Source organism: Pipistrellus hanaki (genome assembly GCF_964339955.1).
Source record: "Pipistrellus hanaki genome assembly, chromosome: 4".
NCBI classification, from domain to species: domain Eukaryota; kingdom Metazoa; phylum Chordata; class Mammalia; order Chiroptera; family Vespertilionidae; genus Pipistrellus; species Pipistrellus hanaki.
The window spans coordinates 70,243,643-70,269,165 of NC_140506.1; the positions used below are offsets into that span (position 1 = coordinate 70,243,643).

The following is a 25,523-nucleotide window of genomic DNA, read 5'->3' on the forward strand; positions in this document are numbered from 1 at the left end:
TTAGGTTCCTAATATCCTCCTTGCCTCATTCCCATTTCTTGTCTTTTCAAAACAGGAATAGGAATCTGATTTCTATTTGGTGTTTGCATCACCAATATGACTTAAGTACTTACTATTAACAATTGAGCCATGTATATTTCTATGCTTCCATTTGTGTTCTTGACAACTTTTCATTTTCCTTGAAATGAATAGTATCTTTTTGTAATTTGATGAGTTTTCTCTGTCCTTGTTATCCACCAGAAGCATGACTCTCCTCTCCTCTCCTCTCCACATGTTCAGACCCTTCAGGGGCTCTCTCTTTGCTTTTGGTCTAGGTTGCTCGCTCTTATAGCTTCTGCACAGCCTTGTTCCAGACATTTCATGCCTCTCAGCTGGGATGAATGAGCTGCTCCCGGATCCCTTGCCTATCTTTCTTGTTTCTCTCAGTCCATCTTAGTAGAGAGAATTATCTCGTAACTTTCAGAGAAATGATACAAAGAAATAAGCATGTCTGACTACATCTAATACATCTATCCTCATGCTAGGTTGATAGTTTGGGCATAGATTCTAGGCTGGCCAGATTTCTCTCTATGAGTTTAGAGACAGAATCTTATTTCTAGTTTTGCTGTTGAGAAGTTTAATGCCTTTCTAAATTTTAAGCCCTTGTATGGGACCTATTTTCTGCTCCTCCTACCCTTTCCGCAAGCTTTTGGGAATCTTCTTTTTGTCCCTGTTGTTCTGACATTTTATTATGATGTGACTTGGTACCCTGAATCCATCTGTTATTCAAGGACAGAGCTGTTCAGTGGACCTTTCTGCAATGATGCAAATGTTCTCTATCTCTATTGTCCAGTATGGTAGCCACCAGCCACATGAGGCTATTGAACACTGAGGAACTATGTTTCTGATTTCATTTAAGTTTAATTAATTTATATTTAAATTTGACCAGCCATGTGACTAGGGGCTACTATTTTGGGCAGTGCTGTACATTGGCCTTGTAATCTGGAGATTCCCACCCTTTGACTCTGAGAAATTTTCTTGAATTATTAGTTTTATTTTTTTCTATTATTTTGTTCTGATACCCCTACTGGACAGATGATAAAACTTCTAGAATGATTAGTGTTTTTTTGTTTTTTTTTTAAATTTTTCTTGTCTTTCATTTTCCATATCTTTATTGCTCTTTTGGAGTGAATTAGTTAACTCCACTTTCCTACATTTCTATGGAATGCTATATTTTTTATTATATTTTTAATTTCTTGAGATATTTAAATTTTATCTTGTGGATGATGGGAGCTGTTGGTGGATTTGAGCAAGAGAGAAGTGTTGCAAGCTCCAAGTTTTATAAGGCTCCGCTGGTGGCCTCGTAGAGGATTTCCTGGATGAGACCAAATGTCAGACAAAACACTTTAGGAGGTTATATCAGCCATTAGGTTAGACCATACAGGCTTATCCCCTTTTGCAACATATTCTGAGATGCTTATCTTTTGTTTCTTTTAACACTTCCTATTTATTAATTCCCTTCCACGTGGTATTCTGAAATTTGCCTACCTTTCATTCATTGGTTTTGTCACCTTTTACTTTCTGCTTTCCTGGAAACCTAAAAAATTCTGATTGTGAAATGTCAGAATTGTTTGCAACATCTTTCTTCTGCTGAGACCAGTTCAGTGAAAACACAACTTAGTAATGGATACAAGGAAGTGCATGTCATTTTTGGGTCACAACCAGCTCTGTACTATCTTTGCAACTACAGTGAAAGTGTGCTGGGCGGGGTGGAAGGAAAGGTCATCCCATGTAATCTGCTAAGTTATTTCAGGAGGCCCCTGGAATTGGAGCCAGCATGCCACTATCCAATTTGGAATCACAAAACCTGGCTCCATGCCCTGGATTCATAGTTTAATTTCTCCTATCAACTCCTCAGCACCCATAAAGACAACAACCCCCCACTGCTCAAAGCAAGAAGCCATCTGCTCTGACCCTCTTTCTTGTATGCTATATGTGCTGACCATAGTGTGACATGTTGTCATGTCATTGTTGTCTAAGGTATGACATTTGTCATGTCAGTGGCGGCCATCTGGCTGCTGTTCTCCTCTTCACAAGTCCATTGGTCTTGGACTTGTGGTCTTTTCAGACACAGGGAGCCATTCTTTGGTCATGAATTTGTCTAACACCTTGTCTACTGGGAGGAGGGGGTAGACAGGAAGCAGGATGAATTGATAAGCTTGGTGTAACCATTACCATCTCATCCATGTCCTGCCTCTCCTTTGGGAGCTCCTCATCAACAAAATTCTGATGGATCAGCCTGAATGTGCAATAATAATTACCGAGGCATAGCCAGGCCCTATTGTTGCATTAACAATCCAGGAAGATGGAGTGTTCACCGAAGAGCCACAGGGTAAGGACATGCAGAAGACCCAGCAATACCACCTTTACCAACTCAACTCTGCCAACATTTCTCAATACAAACTATGCGTAGTGTTTTGCTAGGGACTAGTGACATAATGGTGATTAATATCAGACTGTGCCCTTCATATGACCTCAATTTGATAAGGGAACTTGGTGTGGAGACCAATAATGGTGCCAGAGGATAGAGGACAATAATAGAGACTAGAAGTTACCAAGAAGAAAAAAGTGGTTGTATCTGTTCAGGGATATTGGCTATAAAGACGTTAATAGAGCAGAATTAGTCTGAGCTAGGTTTTGAAGGATGAGTAGGAGTCATCAAGGGGGCACCGGGGAAGAAAACTGCATGGGTAAAGAACTGTAGACCTAGATTGTTTGAAGGATTTCAAGTATTTTTTCGTGCAGGCAGCCATGGAGTCAAGGGGGAGTTTAAAGATTTAAGACCGGTGGCTTTACTTGAGTTTTCTGTAACATTTGGGCTTACTGATAAGACAGAGTGAGTTGTTCATTGATTTCCCACAGAATATGAACTCAAGGGTGGTCAAAGTGGGAGTTTCCATGATGCTTTGCCAACTTTCAAGGTGGAGTGGGCATCTGCAGTTGGAGCGCGAGGGCCCTTTAAGTGCTTGCTGCTCTAGCCTCGCCCACTTTCTCAGCTGTAAACAGTCAGGCTGATTCATAACTGGGAGGGGAAGGAAGCTTCGCACGCACACCACACGCACCACCGCTGGCCTGCAGGCAAAGCTTAACACACAGGCTTGCTGACAGGAAAACTCAAGAGAAGAGAAACTCCAACAAAAGTGGCCATGGACCTGATCCCAAGCTTTTCCACAGAAACCTGTATTCTTCTGGCGACCAGCCTGGTGCTTCTCTATCTGTGAGTTACTGTCAGGCTTATGGCCTCTAATCATGGCCGTGGGGAGCGCATCAGGCCCTTCTGCCGTATTTGTTTTAAAGATCCAACAGGGGAAGTTGCTTAAACGGTGGGGGCTACAAACACCAAAGGGATTGTTATTGCTCTTCCCTGATCTGTTGAGAGAGTAACGTCCCGTTTGCCATCAGCGCCCTGGTGTAGTGGTATCAGGCAAGATTCCCGTTTGCCTCCAACTCTCCATTTCTGAGTGTTTGGGGACATTACTTGCTCCTGGGGGTGATTTTCTAATTGATTGGCAGTTTGGGTAAACCTAGATTAATTAACCAGAATTCAGCTGAGGCAGATTGAAAACCACTGGCTTCTGTCCTTACCCCTTTCCCAGCTTCGGGGATCCTGGAGGCAGGAGGGAATGGCATGTTTTTTTTTGTTTTGTTTTTAATTTAATCTTTATTGTTTATATTATTACAATTGTTTCTCCTCTCCCTCCCCCCACAAAGCTCTCCTCCACCCGGTTCCCACTCCACTCTCTGCCCTAACCTCCCCCGTCACTGTCCTTATCCATAGGTGTACTATTTTTGTCCAGTCTCTTTCTGTACCCCCCACACCCCTTTCCTCCTGAGAATTATCAATCCACTCCCATTCTATGCCCCTAATTCTATTATATGCACCAGTTTATTCTGTTCCTCAGATTTTTTTTTTCCACTTGATTTTTAGGTTCACTTGTTGATAGATATGTATTTGTTGTTCATAATTTTTATTTTTACATTTTTTCTTCTGCTTCCTTTTCTTAAAGAATACCTTTCAGCATTTCATATAATACTGGTTTGGTGGTGATGAACTCCTTTCGCTTTTTCTTATCTGTGAAGCTCTTTATCTGCCTGTCAATTCTGAATGATAACTTTGCTGGGTAGAGTTATCTTGGTTGTAGGTTCTTGCTATTCATCACTTTGAATATTTTTTGCCATTCCCGTCTGGGCTGCATAGTTTTTGTTGAGAAATAAGCTGACAATCGTATGGGTGTTCCCTTGTAGGTAACTAATTGGTTTTCTCTTGCTACTTCAATATTCTTTCTTTGTCTTTTGCTCTTGACATTTTAATTATGATGTGTTTTGGTGTGGTCCTCTTTGTATTTCTCTTGTTTGGGGTTCTGTGCACTTCCTGGACTTTTAAATCTATTTCTTTCACCAGATAGGGAAAGATTTCTGTCCTTATTTCTTCAAATAGGTTTTTAGTATCTTGCTTTCTCTTTTCTTCTGGAACCCCCATACTTCAGATATTGGTACACTTGAAGTTGTCCCAGAGGCTTCTTACACTATCTTCAACTTTTTGGATTCTTTTTTCTTTTTGCTTTTCCGGTTGATTTTTCTTTGCTTTTTTGTATTTCAAATCTTTGACTTGATTCTTGTGTTCCTCTAGTCTGCTGTTGGGCCTCTGTATAATATTTTTTATTTCAGTCAGTGTATGTTTAATTTCTAGTTGGTCCTTTTTCATATTCTCGAGGGTCTGGCTAAATTTATCAGCCTTTTCTAGGAAATTCTTGAAAAACCTTATAACTGTGGTTTTGAACTCTATATCCAGTCATTTGTTCTCCATTTCTTTCATTTACGATCTGTTTCCTTGTCTCCTCATTTTCACTGCTTCCCTGAGTTGGTGGGGTGGCTTTGTGTGCTAGGTGTCCTATATGGTTTAGTGGGCCAGCCTCCCAGTTACCTGAGGTGGACACTCTTTATACACCCCTTTGTGGGCTGTGTGTACATTCTTGTTGTAGTTAAGTCTTTTTTTTTTTTTTTTTTTTAATATATTTTATTGATTTTTTACAGAGAGGAAGGGAGAGAGATAGAGAGCTATAATAGAAACGCCAATGAGAGAGAAACATCGACCAGCTGCCTCTTGCACACACCCCCTACCGGGGATGTGCCCGCCAAGGTACATGCCCCTGACTGGAATCAAACCTGGGACCTTGCAGTCCGCAGACCGACGCTCTACCACTGAGCCAAACCGGTTTCGGCTGTAGTTAAGCTTTGATTGTTGTTGGTGTCACTGGTAGGAATTGACTTCCAGGCCAATTGGCTGTGAGGACTCGCTGTGTCTATAAGGAAGATTTGCTGTACTGAAGACACACTTAAGGGGCTGTAAAATCAGGGCTTGTTCCAGTGGGGCTTTGGTGCACACTGAGCCTGCCTCTTGAATGTGTCCCTTATGAGAGTAGTTGAAATCTGGTGTCGTCTCACACAGACCACTAGATACATTAGGATCTCCAATGGGGTGCAGGTCAGCTACTATCTGAGGCCGCCCAGCAGGAGCTACAGCAAGAACTACAGTTTTCTCCTCTTTGCTTGGGGTTTGGAGGTTTTGGAGCTGTCTGACTGGAGCTGTAGTTTATTTGGTGAAGCTGCGGCAGGACAGGTCATTTATATGCAAAAGCCACTGCACAGAGCTTGAATGGGTTTGTAGATTGTGTGGGGTAGGGTCTCAGGGAGTCACTAGGCCTAGGGCGTGGCAAACAGCAATGGCTGCCAGTCAGCTTTCTCTGCCTTTCCGCGTCCCTTACCCCAGTGCAATCAACTATGATTGCTGGGCGCACCTCTGCAAGAAAGTCACTCTCACTTTCTGACCCGATGCCTAACAGTTCAGATTCTCCCTTTGGAGTTTAGGTCCCCCGAGTCTCCCCAGAAACTGGATTTCAGAGTAATCGGGAGCTTGCCTTCCTTCGGGTTGAAAAAAAGCAGCACATCCAATCACCCGCCATCAGCCCGATTCGCACACCTCTGTACTTCAGCTTTTCAGCACTTGTGCTCTTTTCTCTTTCCTTCTAGTTGTAGAACTTCCACTCAGCCAGCTTTCCGGTGATTCTGGGTGATAGACGTTTTGTCTATTAGTTGGGATAATTTACCTTATGTACGACGGTGCACCCCAGACATCAGGGGGGCTGGAGACTTTCCCCCTTCTCTTCAGATTAGCTCTTTCCTCTGTTCTGTCTCTCCCCTAAAATGCCCCTCCTAATAAGTTTCCACACCTTGTAATTGGCAGAACTATTACCACTAACTGAGGAAACTTTAGAGCAGAAGGAATTTAGCAGAAATCTTGAAACTGTGTTTTTTTCTTTCACCTTTTTCTTCTAGTCTTTGGGGAGGTTTGGCATCATTATAGAGATTTATTTTTCCCAATATGAAATCTGCTAACTGCCTGCATAGGCATGAGCCCAAAAGCAAATTTGGGTTTAAATTCCCCCCTCCCCCCCATTAAGTTATAGTGCAGGAGGATGAACCAAACCATCTAGCAGAGGAATTTCTTTCAAGCATGAGATTCCTGGCATCATGAAACAGGTTGGGGGAGGAGTCATTTGGACATGTGGTAGGGAAGAACTGACCACTCTATGTCCCATTTGACCTCTATCTCAATTTCACTTTCATAAAGAGTAGGAAATCATGATGACATGAACATAGAAAATATATACTTTGTTTCAATTCTATGAAAGAAATATTATAAATACAGTTTATGGTGGCAGCACATTTTCTCTCTGATAACATTTTAAAGTTAATTGCTAATGTTTAATTTATTATAATTCTATTTAATATTAGGTTTGTTTTTTACTGAGAGAAGACTTTTCCAGTATGTTCTTTCTGTAGGACAAAAGAGGCTGTTGGTTCAGGATTTATGTCCACAAAAGTGTGTAAATAACTTCACCCTACTAGAATAATATCAGGAATATGAATCCATTGTACAAATATATACTTCTATAACATGGAATATATACGTGTTTAAAAATATACTTGCTTAACCAGTTATTTTAATCTCACAGTTCAGGTGAGTAAGCGAGATTTTGAGCCAGTGATGATGAGAGGCATTCTGGATGGGTTGGGAGAATATTTTCCCCAGATACTCCAGGTCCTGGTCCTGCAAGAGGTCATTAAGAGGGCAACAGTGTAGGCATCTCATCTGTTTGAAATCTGGAGATAGGACACCATCAAAATCACACTGTGTGGTCGGTGTGGCAATGGGTCAGTCATTAGATACTGGCACCACTGGATAAGCAACACTAGTCTCAAAAGACTGGTACAGCCATGAGTCTGTAGCTATAGAGTAGATAGTGCCCTCTATGGCAACACAATGTGAATGCAATAAAAATGATTGGTTTTATTGTTAGCCTCTTTGCACCCAAAGCAGCATTTCTCTACCAAAAAGAGGGAGGTTGGAAAGAAACCAAGAAATTCACCCAGCCCACCCAATGCCTTGTTATGGAACCATGTGAGTTTAGACTCTAGACCAGATCACTCAGTGGGATCAATGTTGCTGACACATTCGTTCAATTGCTTGGCCTCACCTGAGAGTTCATGTAACATGCTGAAAGTTCAGAAGCAGAAATGGCTTTAATTGATTTTCCATGACTGTCCCTAACCAAGGGTACCCCAGGTTTTGAAGTAAGTGCACATAATTGCCCCAACTTTCTGGAGGAAGGAATCCAAATACCTATTTGGATTTGACTAAAGTACCACTGCTGTTCTTCATCACAGGTCCTTTAATGCAATGTTTTTTAGTTTTTTTCATCCAATGTTATCCTATCCAATAAGGAGGGAATATGCTAATTGACTATCACATCCTCACAAAGATGGTGGCGCCCACAGCCACAGGATGGCGGCATCCAGTCCCCTCAGCCCTGCCGGGGCGGGCGTGTAGCACGGTCAGCCCCGCCCTCAAGAGGGTCCGGTCACTCTGCATGCCTGCCTCTGGAGTCCCCCAGTCCCCTCAGCCGCCCAGCCTTACAGGGCCAGTCCAAGGTGCAGGCAAGCCTTGGATGGCAGCTGCCCAGCCTCCCAGGGCCACCTTAGGCTCAGGTAACCAGGGCCGGCTGAGGCTTGTGCTGCTGATCGCCTACCATCCCTGAGGGTTTCGGGCTGTGAGAGGGGGCAGGCCAGGCTGAAGGATGCCCCCTCCAGTGCATGAATTTTCATGCACTGGGCCTCTAGTAGATTCTTAAAATTATACACAATGTTAGAAACCTATACTTTCTTAAAGGTTAACCTCCAAAGAAGAGGCAGCAAGGTTTTAATTTGACTTTCTGGAACATTTTATGGATACTTATTTTGTGTTGTATAGCACATCTTTTACTGTCAACAGGAAGGTACTGAAGTTTGGAAGGCCCCCTTTTAGCTGAAAGTGCTTATAAGGCATGTCGAACCATTATACAGAGCCTACTTTTCAGCCATACTTTTCTAATTTGCCTTTATAAGGTGAGACTTATAGGCCTAGCGAATTCATCCTTAAAATGGTTGCCAGCAGCCTTTTTCCTCAGCTTCTCTTCATCCTCCACTCTTGCATCTCTCAGTAATACTGGAGTGGGAAGGCTTGCAAGGATTCAGAATTCTCAGTTGTGAAACTCCACACATGACACATGAAAGATCCAATGCAGGCAGGCCTGCCATAGTAAGCACCGGCCTCAATGCGATTTTGAGGTAGTTGACACAGAATCAGTAAACTAACTGCTTTCTGATTGGCCATCTTGATAAAATGAGTGATCCTGGCACTGAGCTTAGCAGGTGAGCACCACAGGTGCAGTGAGGGGAAGAAGGCCTGGAAATTGAGTCTTTACTCATAGGTTCCTTTATACAATTTCGTTCAGGAACCATATGGGCCAATCACCCCTCTCTAGAACTCGTCAACCAAATTGCCTAACAACAGAGACTTGGGTGTAGCTGAAAGGCACTCATATTTCTGTGATGCCAGTGAAATCCCTGAACACAGTTTTCTTTCTATAGAAATAAGTACACTGCAGCTATTCTAAGGTCTCTTTATGATAATATATTTAAGAAGAATCAGAACTGAAAACAGGGTCAGGGCATGGGGGAAGAAAAAGCATAAATGTGACTGAGCAGACAGTAAGAACAATGTCTCGGTAGGCTTGCAGTAACACTCAGTTACTGAGGGGATAAAGTTAAGCAAAATATCATCATTGGAGCAGAAATTATTTTCCCCTTTTCTACCTAGAATTAGAATCTCCAACATTATGAACAAACAAACTTACTAAATAGCCATGAGTGAATCTCCTGAAAAACATTCCAGTCTCAGCCTCTTAGGAGCACTGAGAAACATTTATCAAGTATTCATTCTGGGATTGGGTCCATGAAAAGGTCAACTGATTTTATCTAATCACTATCACTTTCTCTGAATCTCACAGCGGAAGTGGGAAGAGAGGTGATGAGTGAGTGTAATTATCGCTGTGGGAGTTGTTACTACTTATCACCTAGTTTGACTGTTCATTCCCTAGTTTGACTGTTCCAGCCCCAGGACCTAATCCATAATCCTTGTAACCTGGCTTTTTCTTTCACTTTATAGATATGGAACTTATACACATGGAGTTTTTAAGAAGCTGGGAATTCCTGGGCCGAAACCCTTACCTTTTGTGGGAACTGTTCTGGCCTACCGTAAGGTGAGTGCTGTTTGGGCTTCCTCTTTTATTATGGTTCCAAAATCGAAGTTGAGTTCCCTAGTAAAAGGGCCTTGCTCAGGAGGAAGTGTCCAGAAAGGGCATCAAAGGCCCCGCCCTGCGCAGGGCCAGGTTTACCCCGGGCTCAGGGTCAGCTGTCAGGAGCCTCAGTGGTTGGCTCAGTGGGGCAGCAGAGCTCTCAGCTGATTCAGCACACGCCTTGTCCCAACTTGTGAGCATCGTGAGGAGCATTTTCTTTCTGGGAGGTGCAGATCCCCAGGAAGACATAATCATACTTAGGATTAGGAGAAAAGCATGAAGGGATGCCTGGTCGTGCCCAGGAAGTCGGATGAGTCAGACTTCCTGTTCATCGGATTCATTCTAGGTAGCCTTCTCTAGATTCCTCTTGGGTAGCTTTGAAACTTCAGTGTATTAGGCAGCCCAAGTAGTCACATTGGGCAATTTGCACATAAACACTTGAATTCTCTAAAGAGCAGATTAATCCCTGCAGTTATTCCCATGGCCCTAAGTCACTATTTGCTCCCCCTGATGTCTTTGGGGGATTTGAGAGATGGAACAAGAGCTGTCTGCTCTACTTCTCTGCCCTCAAAGAAGGCACCCTGTGGCTGAGTCTGAGAGGGAGCGAATATAACTGAGGTAAGATGGTGTTTATCCATGGACTTCAAATATTTGCTCACACAAAATCACTAGAAAAGAGATGTTTGGACAAAATTATTGAACATTTATTTTATCTGAATAGAATGACCTCAGTGACACAAGGATTGTGAATTTTGGCAAAGTGTTTGTGGTTGATCTAGCCCTGATGCTTTGCCCAGGGCTTGAGCCCTACATGGAAGGTTACAAACTCATGTCCATAAAGCCAGTAGGCAGAGCTTTACATGCAAACTGCGTTCTGCATCAGATTTTGTTTCCCGTAGAGAAGATTCTCAGAATCTAATTTTCCAAGCTGAGTTCTTCGGGGCCTCATTTAGTCTAGGAAATCCCATACTTTTTGCCTCTGAAAAGGCAATTTCCACCTTTCCCAGATCAACTCCTTGAAGATGCACCCCAAGACCCACATTTCTGGAACTTCCTTTGCATAGTTAAAACATAAAATACCACAACTGAAACTTAGCCACAAGAAGATGTGTTTTTTAATTATAGAAGTGAAAACACAGAAAAGGTATTTTAATTTGCTCTGTCTTTGGTGACATCGCCTCATCTTTTCCCATTTGAGCTGGAAAATTGGAGATTGAGTCACTTTGTCATTTATTCAGCCACTTACTTCTCACTCAGCAAATATGCCTTAGATGTGTTTAAATCTGCTAGATTAAAAGAGGTCCCTGGTGTCTTAAACTGCTAGGATTCTAGAGAGGACTCATGAGATAAATGAAAAGGATGCTTGACCAGGAGGTCAAAGTGTGTGCAAGTGACTCTTACCCTCCCTCAGCTTCACCTCTGGAGTGTCTATAGAGGTATTAATTCCAGGGTTATGAGATTTTTAGAGGTAGAGTTCAGTACATTTAGATTAATAACCTAATTTTGTTTCTCCTTGCAGGGGTTATGGGAGTTTGACATGGACTGTTTTAAGAAGTATGGAAACATGTGGGGGTGAGTATTGGGGAAATTCCTATTGGATAGACTTGCTGTTTTGATGAGGGCCCTCTGGTGAGGAGGACAATCTCAGCTCAAAGTCTACTGGAAAGCTTTTGGAGGCTTGTCCTACCAGGGCCCCAGATGTCACCAGGTGTCCAGGTCTGCATTCTGAGTCAAGATGGGGAGTTGAAGGTTATTTTACTCTCCTGACTTTGATGGCCTAGGGACTCCTGGCATCACTTTCTGTCCAGTATCTCATTATTCTCATCTTCTCTCTTTTTCCTCCATTCGGTCTCCTTTAATTGGATGACCCTTCAGACCCTTCTAATATATTCCCATCATAACCCATTTCCTACATAATTGAGTTTAAAAACATTATAAACCATAGTTTTATAATGTTATCTTCAAAAAATTTGTTTTTATTGATTTTAGAGAGAGAAAAGAAAGAAGAGGAATATAGAGATAGAAACATTGATGAGAGAAAATCATCAATTGGCCGCCTTCTGCACACCTCTTACTGGGGATCAGGCCACAACTGGGCATGTGCCCTGACCAGGAATTGAACCAACCAGCTCTTGGTGCACGGGTTGAAGCTCAACCACTGAGCCACACCAGCTGGACCATAATTGACTATTAATTACTTGGCCCAACTCTTTAATTTTAAATTTGGATTTGTTATATCCTTTTGAAAAAGGGCTGTGGGACTAGGTAAACAGAATGGGAAACCATATCTGCGTGGCTTTGTTTTTGCTTCTTCCACAAGTTTGGAGTTTGGGTTTTAAAAAATGTTTAAGCCAAGACTTCTCAATAGAAGTTTAACTTATACAAGTATTGCTTTATCTACCCTATTCTACTGACTTTGAGGAGATAGACTATTTCCAAACCATACTGCTTCCTGGTGGGGTGACGGACTTAAGATTTTGCAAAGTGGTCTCAGCCAGCTGCAGCGGCTGTCCCACTCAGAGGTGCTGGAGGTGTGGTGAGAACAGCAGGAGAGGTGGAACGTGGTGTTTGTGTCCTAGAAGCAAGGGGAAGAAGGCTTTGCTTCTCAGTACTGTTTTATCCCCTTTCAAATCCTCAGAACCCATGAGGTTCTACTGAGTTGGCATGGTCCAGAAAGGCTACGGGAAGGAGCAGAAAGAACGCACTGCGTCACCCTGGCCCATTCCAACTCCCCTCCCAACATTGACTACTTGTGAGCTCTGCATAGAGTCCTCCAAAGAAAGAAAGTGGCGCTCATGCTTGGGTGGGTGTAAGAACCACCTCGGAGAGAGAGTTAAAATTCACCCTCAGGGCCCAGCAACACCAAGTCATAGTGTCGGGGCTGAGGCCCAAGAATCTGAACGTTGCCTAGTATTTAACAAACTCTAAGGCTGGTGTGAGGTTATAAATGTAAAGGGTTACCCAAACCCTTGTGTTTCTCCACCCAGGTGTTTTTGAAAAACACGATGGGGAGAAGGGAATTATCCAAGAAATATAGTCAATCAATCTGACCAATCTAAGTGCCACCACAAATACTTACTAAATGTGCTTCAACACTAAATGTACTTGACACCCACTTACACCTTCTGAGATTCGGAAGATTTTTTGGAAATGGGCAGCATTAAGTGCAGTGGTCCTCATCCATTGTTATATAGGACCACAAAACTGTTTGAAAGCCCTCTGAGGAGTCAAAGAAAGAATAGGCAAGACTTGTGGAAAATCTCCCATTATATTCTAGTTAATGAAAATTATTTATAGTAAAAAATAAAATGCTAGAGGATAGTGTTAACTAAACTTATAGTAAACCTCATGTAATTCGACTTACAGTAAACCAGTCAGTAGATGGCCAGGTTGGGATGTAGCACAGAAAGAGTCAGCTTTGTGTAGAATGTATGTTAAAAGTGGCTTGTCCTGCTGCTGGCTGATGACTCCTACATGGGGCCCAAGGCCCACTTAGGACCCACATATACAATAAATATAAGTAATGGAAAGAAAATACTTTTAACTTAATTGTACATGCTCCTTTGTATTTTTATTCTCTTTGTCCTTTGTTTTAAATATTTCTAAACTTGAATCTACCAAGGACTTCTCTTTAATAGTTAAAATAGTTTCTTAAAAGCAGTTGTAAACAAATTTTAGAAAATAGGGCAAAGAAATCATTCATATTCCTACTATATCTTTTTGAGCATTCCAAGTAATTATTCTTCGAGGACACATTTTTACATATTTTTATCAGTATGTTTACACTTTCCTTTTTCTGAGGAATTTTTCTATTGATTTTTAGAGATTGAAAGGGAGGGAGAGAGACAGAAAGGGGGAATCATTGATGTGAGACAGACACATCAATTCGTTGCCTTCCACATGCACCCTGACTAGGGCCAGGGATTGAGCCTGCAACCTAGGTTTGTGCCACTGGGCAAAAATAAACTCAGAACTGCTCATTTCCTGGGCCAAAACTCTATCCACTGAGCCAAACCATCTAGGGCTATGTCTACACTTTTCATCTAATAGTATGTCGTATGCATTTTTCTTTCTTTCTGTCTGTCTATCTATCTATCTATCTATCTATCTATCTATCTATCTATCTATCTATCTATCTAAAAGCCTAAGAGACCATTATCACTGGTCGACTGAACGACTGATTGTCTGATCACTATGATGCACACTGACCACCAAGGAGTAATGCTTAATCCAGGAGCTAGTCCTGGTGGTCAGTGTGCTCCCACAGCCAACCTCCCACAGTCCCTCCCAAAGGCCAACTGGCCCTGATTGGCCTCAATTGCTGGCCAATTGAGAAAAGGGGAAAGAAAGAGGGACCCTACCTGTGCACAAATTTGTGCACTGGGCCTCTATTATCCTAATATATAAAAAGCCAGGGTCTGTAATGACCGACCAAAGGCTCAACTGAACACTGGAAGTCAGTCTTGCAGTCAGTGCTGGGTTGCTGTGGCGACCCAGCACTGACTGCCACCACTGCGGGCATGGTGACCCAGAACTGACTGCTGAGGGGGCTGTGGATAAGGCCCAGAGAGAGGCCTGGAGAGTGAGGCAGGGTCTAATTTTCAGCCTCCATGGCAGCTGTTGATCAGCCATTGCCTCTCTCCTTTTCTCTGGGCTTTGCCAGCAGTTGAGCCTCTCTTTCTCTCTGGGCCTCAGGGGGTCTGCTAATCAGCCCTGCCTCTCTGATCAGGCCTGGAGATAGGCTCAGAGATGCTGACTGGCATAGAAACTGACCAATCAGAACCTAATCTGGGTGAACTGTGAAGGCAGGACCTAAGGTGGGGGCTGAGGAGGGGTTTTAAGGGCCACAACTGTTTAGTGTAAGTTGTAAGAAAGCGGTTCAATTTTTTAATGACCGGCTAGGCAGTATAGTACATATGGCTGGCTATGTATTTTTGTCCGCCAAGAGCATCTCCTCCTGCTGAAAGACTTTTCCCTCCATTTAAGTAATTCTATATAATCTATCTATACTAATAAAAGGGTAATATGCTGATTAGACCAGGTCAACTGGCCATCTTATGGACATACAATTTCCTTCTGGACAGTCATGGTGGTGGGGCTGAGGCAGAGGAAGTTGGGGACAACACCAGGTTGGCAGGGGAGGGCAGTTGGGGGCAACCAGACTGGCAGGGGAGAGCTGTTGGGGGCAAGATCAGGTTAGCAGGGGAGGACAGTTGGAGGCGAGACCAGGTTGGCAGGGGAGGGCAGTTAGGGGTGATCAGGCAGGCAGGCAGGTGAATGTTTAGGAGCCTTCGGTCCCAGATTGTGAGAAGGATGTCTGACTGCCGGTTTAGGCCCAATCCCCCAAGGAGTCTCTGATTGGAGAGGATGCAGGCTGGACTGAGGGAACCCCTCTCCTCCATGCACAAATTTTGTGCACTCAGTCACTAGTATATATATATATAAAACCCTAATATGCAAATAGACCAAATGGCCGAACAATCAAACAACTGATTGCTTTGATGTACGCTGACCATCAGGGGCCATGTGAGGAACATGGTGGGCATCGGCCATGATGGAGAGTGGAGCAGGTGAGCAGGGGTGCCAGATCAAGGCGGGGTGCTGGTTGCTGTCATCAGAGCGAGCCTCTGGTGGTTACCGAAAATTCTTTGCTCCCATGCGCCACAGTCCCACCCGGCACTTGCACCTGCTGCCGGTATCAGAGCTAGCCCCAATCACTTGGCACTATTAACAGGTTCGAGCGGCAGTTGCCAGCCATGATTGCCCCTCAGGGCTTCACTTCCTCCTGCTCCTGAGGTGCACCCACTGCCAGTGATGGCCCTGCTTGTACCCTCAGCCGGTGCTGGAGCCATTGCTCGTACCTGCTGCCAGTGCCTGGCACTGGTCCCAATTGCTTGGCACTGTCAGTGGGTGTGAGTCGTGGCTACAGGCCCTGATCTCCCCTGAGGGCTTCTCCACTCCCCCCTGCTCCTAAAAGGTGATTGGGGCAGCAGCAGCTGCTTGCACTGGCTGACGGCACCAGCCCTACTTGCACCTGCTGCTGACACTGGCCCTAATCACTCTGCGCTGTCAGCAGGTGGGTGCAGGGCTGCTGGCAGACAGAGGACCAGGGGCTACAGAAAGGGGGGCCAGGCAGGGGCATGGTGGATGGGTTGAGACCTGCCCCTGCCCCTGGGCCCACTGCAGCCTCATGCCCCAAAATTCCTTTAAAGGTGCATGAATTCGTGCACTGGGCCCCTAGTTTTTCTTTAACTTCCAAAGTATTTTTTTTTTCTTTTTTTCAGGTCTCAATCTTTCCACCTTTATAAGTTGTGTTTTTGGTTTCCATTATATCCAAACAAATTTCAAAGAATATTTTTAAGTAACTGAATAGGTGGGCTGTATGTATTTTTTTTACTGTTGTCAGGTAATTTATTTGCCTTCATCTATTTACTAACTTAACTTCCTTTTTGATAATGAAATATTTTAAATACACAAAAATTTTAAAGAAATTTCCATGAACACACCACCTGGATTTAAATGTTCTAATATTATTTCTAACAATGATCTCTAGGAATGTGGATTATGTAGCATCAGTATGGAAGTGGCACCAGCTGCAGAAACTGGCTTGTTTAATTTAATCAGCTCTATTTTCCTGACATAGGTTCTATGATGGTCGGCAGCCTGTGTTGGCAATCACCGATCTAGAAGTGATCAAAACAGTCCTAGTGAAAGAATGTTATTCTGTCTTCACAAATCGACGGGTAGGCATCCATTCTTTTAAAAACTAAATTATTTATAATGTTTAATGTTGAAATAATAGTAAATTTACAGGACGTTATAAAAAAATGCAGGAATATCCTCTTTTCACTCTGTTTCCCTCAATAGTAACCTATACTAATAAAAGGGTAATATGCTAATTAGAACGGGTCAACTAGACATCTTCTCGTCATCCTGCCTTCCTTCCAGACAAAGCCACGGTGGTGGGGGCCAAGGCAGAGGCTGTTAGGGGCGATTAGGCCAGCAGTGGAGAACAGTTAGGGTGATCAGGTCAGAAGGGGAGGGCAGTTGGGGTGATCAGGCAGGCAGGCAGAGGGTTTAGGGGCAATCAGGCAGGTGAAGTGGTTAGGAGCCAGTGGTCCTGGATTGTGAGAGGGATGTCCAACTGCCGGTTTAGGCCCCATCCCACAGGCAGTCTGACATCCCCTGAGGGGTCCAGATTGGAGAGGGCGCAGGCTGAGCTGAAGGACCCCCCTGTGCATGAATTTCGTGCACCGGGCCTCTAGTCCTATATAATAAAAGCATAATATGCAAACCGACTGAACAGCAGAATGACTGGTCAGCAGGGGGCGGGGCCGGCGAGCAGACAGCACCAGGCCAGCCAAGGTGTGTGCCAGTGAGCAGAAGGAGGGGATGGTGGGGATGGTGGTGGAAGCAACCAGCAACAGCAGTGGGGAGATTGGAGGGGTGGCAGTTGCTTGCCAGCTGGTGCCATCTCCTGATCAGCCTGCCTGGTCGCCTACCACAGAGGGAGTCCACTAGTGATGGCAACAGTGGGGCAATAGGGGGCAGGGCTGGCCACTCGCCAGCTGCACTGTCCCCTAATTGTTCTGCCTGGTCAGACATCTCCTGAGGGCTCCCAGATTGCAAGAGGGCACAGGCTGAGGGAACTCCCCCTGCATGTACAAATTTTCGTGCATAAGGCCTCTAGTATCCCATATAACTATAGTACAATATAAAAGCGGGAAATTGACATCAGTAATATATCTATAGAGGTTATTCAGATTTTACAATCTTTATGTACACTAATTTGTGTTTCTTATAAAATTTACAATTTGTGTAACTACTGCCATAAATGAATATACAGAACTATTCCATCTCCATAAGGCTCCCTCTTACTATTCTTTATAGTCATAGTGTGTAGCTTATCTTTTTTTATATTCTTTTAAAAAATATTTATTGTTAAGATTATTGCAGATGTACCTCTTCTCTCCTCTCCCCCCATAGCTCCTCTCCACCCAATTCCCACCCCACCTTAGGCCCTCACCATCCTATTGTCTGTATCCATAGGTAATGCATACATGCATATAAGATCTTTGTCTAATCTCTTCCCACAGCCCCCACACCTCCTTCCCTCTGAGAATCATCAGTCTGTTCCATTTCTATGCCCCTGGTTCTATTCCAGTCACCAGTTTATTCTATTCATAAGATTTTTTTTATTCATTTGATTTTTAGATTCAATTATTGATAGATATGTATTTGTTGTCACTTTATTGTTCATTTATATATTTTAAATCTTTATTGTTGAGATTATTACAGATGCTCCTCTTCTTTCCCCCCATAGCTCCCCTTTACCCAGTTCCCACCCCACTCCAGCCCTTCCCCACCCCACTAACCTCATCCATAGGTATAAGCTCTTTGTCCAATCTCTTCCCGCACCCCCCACAATCCATTCCCCCCGAGAATTGTCAGTCTGCTCCCTTTCCATGCCCCTGATTCTATTACATTCACCAGTTTGTTCTGTTCATCAGATTTTTTATTCGTTTAATTTTTAGGTTCATTTGTTGATAGATATGTATTTGTTGTCACTTTGTTGTTCATAATTAATGATCTTTGGGGTCTGCTACTAGAAGTTTATTGGGTTCTTTTGGTGGAATTGTGTTTCTCTGATTCTTTGTGGTTTCTGTAATTTTGCAATGGTGTTTGTGCATTTGAAGAAGCAGTCACTTCTGGCAGACTTTATAAAGGAAACTTTAATAAGGAAAGATCTGGAGTGACCGTTGGTCTAGTGCAGGTGTGTAGTGGCTCCAAGTCTGGTGGGCAACACTGGCCAGGTAGCAGGGGTTCACAACATAACCAACTATATGATCCTTGACAGCAAGAGCTGTGTTTGTTCCATTGTGGCTGCAAGAGTGGTGGGGTTTTCAACAGCATCAAGAGGTCCAGTGGTAAGGGACTGGCACAGGCAGCCATGGCAGCCAAATCTAGTGGTATGCAAGTTCTTGGGGCTAACTGCAGGCACACAAGTCCAATGGTGAGATCTGGTTCCAGTGGCAGGGGTTGAGGCCAGCTATAGGCACACAAATAGATTAGAGTACCTGGGCTGTCAGTGTATACTCATGTGGTTATAGCAGCTACCTACCAAGACATGCAGGCAGTGGGAGCTGGTGATGTGGCTGTAGGGATTAGCTGTGGGCATATGTGGCAGTGTAGCTCACTAATAGTCAGGGCTGGCTCTAGGCACCTGAGAATCTGCAGGGGACTTGGCTAGTGTTATACACATCCCCAGCCACAGAGGCCAGGGCTGTCTACTAGCACAGATCCTGCTCGGTGGTGGCACGAGTTGGGGCAGCACCACTGGGGGTGGAGTGTGGTTGGGCAGGACTCAGGCTCCTGGAATTTGTGAGTGTGAAAACCTGTGGATTGTCAGCAGTAACATTTTCAGGAGTTTCACAGCATCTGTGCCCAGTTGGTTTCCTCAGCCTCAAAGACTACTGGGGTCTTCTTCAGAGCTGGATGCAAAAAATCATGGTCACTCATGCCACATGGCCGATACTGGTAGTTCTTAATATATATTTTTTTATTATTGATTTTTTTACAAAGAGGAAGAGAGAGGGATAGTTAGAAACATCGATGAGAGAGAATCATCGATCAGCTCCCTCTTGCACACCCCCTACTGGGGATGTGCCCGCAACCAAGGTACATGCCCTTGACCAGAATTGAACCTGGGACTTTTCAGTCCGTAGGCCGAAGCTCTATCCACTGAGCCAAACCGGTTGCAGCAGTAGTTTTTATTCTTTTTTGTTCTTAACTATCTCTAGTCTTCTCATCTATTCCAAAACAGGTAATTTGTACAATGCCCTGAAAGGCTGGGGAAAATTATCACTCACTCTATTTCTCTTTTCTCATCAAGGGAAGTCTCCCGGGCTGGGAACTTCCCTGCTGGCACTGAGCAGCACTGGCCTGGGGGATGAGATGATGCAGACAAAATAAGACTATTTTCCCTATCCACTTTTTACAGTTATTCTCAGGGACTTTTTTTGCTCCACTCTGTTGTTGATTTTCTTGAGTGAACTCCTGAGCTCTTTTAGAACTATTTTTGTCTGTGGATAGTTGTCTAATTGTTGTTTTTTTGAGGGGGTGAAGGGATAGTGGAGGCAGGAGTCTCCTATTCCAATAGGTGATGTTATTCCAGGCTTATCTGTAGGTTTTGTAGATACTCTTTATAAAGTTGAGGAAGTTTCCTTTCTTTTCTAGTTGGTATATTGTTGGTTTTAAAAAAAATATGAATGTGTATTAGAGATATACATTTTAGAACAAATAGGCCAACCTGAGAAATATAATTACATTTTCTTTTTTCTTCTATCACTGGTGAGAAAAATGTAAGGGAAAGGGATTCCCATGTTTAAGAATACCAAATAGATTTCTTATCCTTTAAGTAATAGCTATTTTACTTAAAAGCTACCATATTATGCGGAAGCTGGTTTGGCTCAGTGGTAGAGCATCGGTCTGCGGACTGAAAGGTCCCAGGTTCGATTCCGGGCAAGGGCATGTACATTGGTTGCGGGCACATCCCCGGTGGGGGTTGTGCAGGAGGCAGCTGGTCGATGGTTCTCTCTCATCGACGTTTCTAGCTCTCTATCTCTCTCCCTTCCTCTCTGTAAAAAATTAATAAAATAAAAGCTACCATATTAAATATCCCCTTTTCAAGTTTCTCATGCTATAGATATAAGTAAAGATAGAGCTAGTCTGAGGCAGCAAACAGTTTGCTAAAGCTATCTGTCTATCTGTCAAGAATTCATTTCTATCCTGTACAGTTCTGGAGGATATACTAGGTCTCATTCCTATCTATTCTCCTGGAAGAGCAGTTTTTTCAACACATGGGTAATTTGCCTTGAGAAAGAGATTGGAATATAAAGTCTGGAAACCATATCAGGTGGCTGGATGTCTCCTGTACCTTCATGAGATGCTAGGCATTGAGATAAGAATTAAGTATCTAGCATGGGTCTTGCTACTAAGTAGACAGTCACTAAATATTTTTTGAATAATTAATGACTTTTTAACAACTGTTGAGAACTCCAAAACTTACACAGGGCAAAATGTCCTTTGCTTCCCCCCCATTTGATTAATTAATTTTTAAATTTAATAAATCTTTATTGTTCAGATTATTATAATTGTTCCTCTTTTTTCCCCCCCATAGCTCCCCTCTACCTGGTTCCCACCCCACCCTCTGCCCTTACCTCCCCCACATTGTCCTCATCCATAGGTGTACAATTTTTGTTCAGTATCTTCCCACACCCCCCACCCCCCTTTCACCGGAGAATTGTCAGTCCACTCCCTTTCTATGCCCCTGATTCTATTATATTCACCAGTTTTTCTGTTCATTAGATTTTTTTATTCACTTGATTTTTAGATTCACTTGTTGATAGACATGTACTTGTTGTTCATAATTTTTATCTTTACCTTTTTATTCAGCTTCCTCTTCTTAAAGAATACCTTTCAGCATTTCATATAATATTGGTTTGGTGGTGATGAACTCCTTTAGCTTTTTCTTATCTGTGAAGCCCTTTATCTACCTGTCAATTCTGAATGATAGCTTTGCTGGGTAGAATAATCTTGGTTGTAGGTTCTTGCTATTCATCACTTTGAATATTTCTTGCCATTATCTTCTGGCCTGCATAGTTTCTGTTGAGAAATCAGCTGACATTCATATGGGTGCTCCCTTATAGGTAATTAACTGTTTTTCTCTTGCTGCTTTTAATATTCTCTCTTTGTCTTTTGCCCTTGGCATTTTAATTATGATGTGTCTTGGTGTGGTCCTCTTTGTATTTCTCTTGTTTGGGGTTCTGTGCGCTTCCTGGACTTGTAAGTCTATTTCTTTCACCAGATAGGGAAAGGTTTCTGTCATTATTTCTTCAAACAGGTTTTTAGTATCTCACTTTCTCTCTTATTTTGGAATTCAGATTTTAGTACACTTGAGGTTGTCCTGGAGGATCCTTACACTTTCTTCAAATTTTTGGTTTTGCTTTTCCAGTTGAGTGTTTTTTGCGTCTTTGTATTTCAAATCTTTGACTTGATTCTTACGGTCCTCTAGTCTGCTGTTAGGTCTCTGTATAATATTTTTTATTTCAGTTAGTGTATGTTTAATTTCTAGTTGGTCCTTTTTCATATTCTCGAGGGTCTGGCTAAATTTATCAGCCTTTTCTAGGAAATTCTTGAAAAACCTTATAATTGTGGTTTTGAACTCTATATCCAGTCTTTTGTTTTCCTCCATTTCTTTCATTTGTGACCTATTTCTTTGTCTCTGCATTTTTGCTGCTTCCCTCTGTTAGTAGGGTAGCTTTGTGTGGTGTCCTATAGGGCCCAGTGGCTCAGCCTCCCTCAGGTGGACACTTTAGTTGTACCCCTTTGTGGACTGTGCACAGCCTTGTTGTAGTTAAGCCTTGATTGTTGTTGGTATTACTAGCAGGAATTGACCTCCAAGCCAATTGGCTGTGAGGATCAGCTGTGTCTACGCTAGGAGAACTTCTGTGCTGAAGATACCCTTATGGGAGAAGATTTGCAAAAGCCTCTGTGCTCAGCTTGGATGGGGCGGAGTTTCAGGGCAGAGCAGACAGCCTTAGCTTACCAATCAGCCCTGCCCTATGAGGCCCCTGGGTCTCAATATCCCTTGGTAATTGCTGCAAGCATCTCTGAGAGAAAACTGCCTTTCAGTTTTGTTTGCTGCTAAACAGTCCAGTTTCTCCCCAAATGAGTCTGTTTTCCCAGAAACTTGCCCAGAACTGGAGTTCAGAGCAGTCGGGAGCTTCCGTCTCCCTCCTTCTTTAGAAAGGGAGCTTCCGTCACCCTCCTGCTTCCGTCTCCCTCCCACCCGTTCTCTCTGTGCATGCACACGTGCATGTGTGCACGTCTCTGTACCTCAGCTTTTTTTTTTTTTTTTTAAATATATTTTATTGATTTTTTTTACAGAGTGGAAGAGAGGGGAATAGAGAGTTAGAAACATCGATGAGAGAGAATCATCGATCAGCTGCCTCTTGCACACCCCCTACTGGGGATATGCCCGCAACTGAGGTACATGCCCTTGACCGGAATCGAACCTGGGACCTTTCAGTCCGCAGACCGAAGCTCAATCCACTGAGCCAAACCGGTTTCAGCTGTACCTCAGCTTTTTGCAATTCCTCTGAGTCTCAATGTGTTTTCTTCTTTTTTTCTTGTAGAATTTCCACGTAGCTAGCTTTCCTGTGGTTCTGGATGGTGTTCGTTTTGTCTTTTAGTTGTAGGTTTGATATTCTTGTGTGAGGCAGCAGTTTAGGTGTTTATGCTGCCATCATTAATTTCATTTCTGTCCTTTGCTTTTAACTCTAGTCCGTTGGCCCAGTGGGATTTATGAAAAGTGCCATCTCTATAGCTGAGGATGAAACTTGGAAGAGAATTCGAACATTGCTGTCTCCAACCTTCACCAGTGGAAAGCTTAAGGAGGTAAGAATATACGAGGATACTTAATTTGAAACTTAAATAATACATCTGGGGACAGATAGAAAGTAGGGGTAGCCTGCTGAATTTGAGTTTCCTAATAATGGTTTTTTATCTTTATGTCCTAGAAGTGACATTATAAGGTTCATTATATCACTTACTGTTCCATGCTTGAGAAAGCTAGGTCTTGAGTCTTCATATTTAACTTTGGGTGGTGTTGTATTTTGTGTCTAGATGTTCCCCATCATTGGCCAGTATGCAGATGGGTTGGTGAGCAACCTGAAAAAGGAAGCAGAGAAAGGCAAGCCCATCACCTTGAAAGAGTGAGTAGGAGGCCAGCTGCTGAGACTCAGCTCTGCTCCAAGACCCCCGCCGCCTGCCAGAGCCGAGTTCCCGCTGAAGTACTATCATGACCAGACAGTGGTGTGTGGTGTTAGAACCCCAGTGGGCTACCCAAGAGGATGTGGCTCCTCCCAAAAGGCAGGGCAGCCAGGAGAGAAAGATCTCCTCCTGTGCACATGGACCAGGATTAATCTGTCTGCTTAGCTGTCACCTTGGATATTCTTGAAGACAAAAAATACATAGTTCAGAAAGTAGAAACATGATTGTACCAAAGTTTTCAGTGCAGAGGATGTGAAATATGGCAGGGGGGGGCACTGGTATGTATTAGTGAGCAGTGGGTGGGGCTGGGAAGTTACAGTGTGGAACTTGGAACAACGTTATGATTTTGGTGAGGATAGCAGCAAAATATGAAATATTAACCTTACCGCCACTTCTCCTTTCTTTACTCTCAAATTAAAGGTGGTCCTGTATAGACTATGGGTAGGGTGAGCGTGACATTTATTGTCTAAATTAAGATACTTTTAACTATGTTCCTATGCAGGAACAATGGAGGTAAAGTGGGACTGATCTGGGAAAACTGGAGACACCTTTGGGATTCCCCCAAATCAGTTCTAGAATGATTTTTATTGTTATTTCTTAAGTTAGGACCATTCTTATTTCTTACATTTTACAGAAATGAGTCTGCCTTCAAGGCAACTTGAGATCACTGGACTTGAGGAGAGTGGGTCTTTCAGGAGCTACAGCAGGAGTGCAGAGAAGGAGCGATGGCATTCCTGGCAACTCAGACCAGGTGCTGCTGTTCTGTAACGTGCTGAAGCAGAATCAGCTCTGAGTATAGACACTGTGGTGAGGCAAGACCCAGATCAGTGTCACCCTTCTTGACTCCACTAGGAGGAGTCATTACCTACCCTTTGTCCTGCTCAAGCACAGTATCTACTATTGTCCAGACTCAAAACACACTACTGTAATTTGTCTGACTTTAAGTCCCCATCCCTCTGACTGATCTCCTATTGCTCACAGGTGGGTCTAACTTGCCTTGGTGTCCCCATAACCCAGCTCAGGGCCAGTGCCATGACTGGCATCTGATAAACACCTCATGATTGACTGTGACAGGAACATAGATTCTTTAGATGATCTAACAGATGGTTTGACAGTTGTGTGGCTCTTTCCCTGTCTTTGTCTGGGTATATGAATTTACATGTCCTGCCTATTGTCTGCGTTGGATAAGGATAGTAAAGGTGCTGATTTTAATTTTCTATTTCTTTCACTACTCAGCATCTTTGGGGCCTACAGCATGGATGTGATCACTGGCACATCATTTGGAGTGAACATCGATTCCCTCAACAACCCACAGGATCCCTTTGTGGAAAATATCAAGAAGCTCTTAAAATTTAATTTCCTTGATCCATTCATTCTCTGCATAAGTAAGTGGACTACTATTTTTTATTTTATCTTTCATTTCCTCCCTCCTTTCCCCATCTCTTCTGTTCTCTTCTGTTCTCTTCTGTTCTCTTCTGTTCTCTTCTGTTCTCTCCTTCTCCTTCTCCCCCTCCTTCTCCCCCTCCTCCTCCTCCTCCTCCTCCTCCTCCTCCTCCTGCTTCTTCTTCTTCTTCTTCTTCTTCTTCTTCTTCTTCTTCTTCTTCTTCTTCTTCTTCTTCTTCTCTCTCTCTCTCTCTCTCTCTCTCTCTCTCTCTCTCTCTCTCTCTCTCTCTCCATCCTGTGGTATATGCTTCCTCCTTTTTGCTTTTGATTTTGTTTGCTCTTCTTGGTGTGTTAAGGGGAAAAGTTTGGTTATTGATTTGAGATATTTGTTCTTTTTAAATGTAGACATTTACAGTCATAATTTCTTTCTGAGTGCAGCTTTTGCTACATCCATAAATTTTGGTATGCTCTCTCTTCATTTTCATTTATCTCCAAGTATTTCCTAATTGCCCTTTTGATTTCTTGTAGGACCCATGGATTATTTAGGAGATTATTTTTTAATTTCCATATAGTAGTGAGTTCCCCAATTTT

General features: G+C 43.2%; 1 protein-coding gene across 1 annotated transcript in view; it reads left to right on the top strand.

The window, feature by feature from the left end:
- Positions 1 to 3,024: 3,024 nt before the first annotated feature.
- The window catches only part of CYP3A4 (cytochrome P450 family 3 subfamily A member 4), a 39,939-nt gene continuing 17,440 nt past the window's right edge, over positions 3,025 to 25,523 (top strand). Inside the window, exons 1-7 of the mRNA XM_084881428.1 lie at positions 3,025 to 3,256; positions 9,587 to 9,680; positions 11,236 to 11,288; positions 16,360 to 16,459; positions 23,061 to 23,174; positions 23,403 to 23,491; positions 24,786 to 24,934. Coding sequence (XP_084737554.1) covers positions 3,186 to 3,256; positions 9,587 to 9,680; positions 11,236 to 11,288; positions 16,360 to 16,459; positions 23,061 to 23,174; positions 23,403 to 23,491; positions 24,786 to 24,934 — 670 coding nt within the window. The 5' untranslated portion in view covers positions 3,025 to 3,185. The remainder of the gene's footprint in view (positions 3,257 to 9,586; positions 9,681 to 11,235; positions 11,289 to 16,359; positions 16,460 to 23,060; positions 23,175 to 23,402; positions 23,492 to 24,785; positions 24,935 to 25,523) is intronic.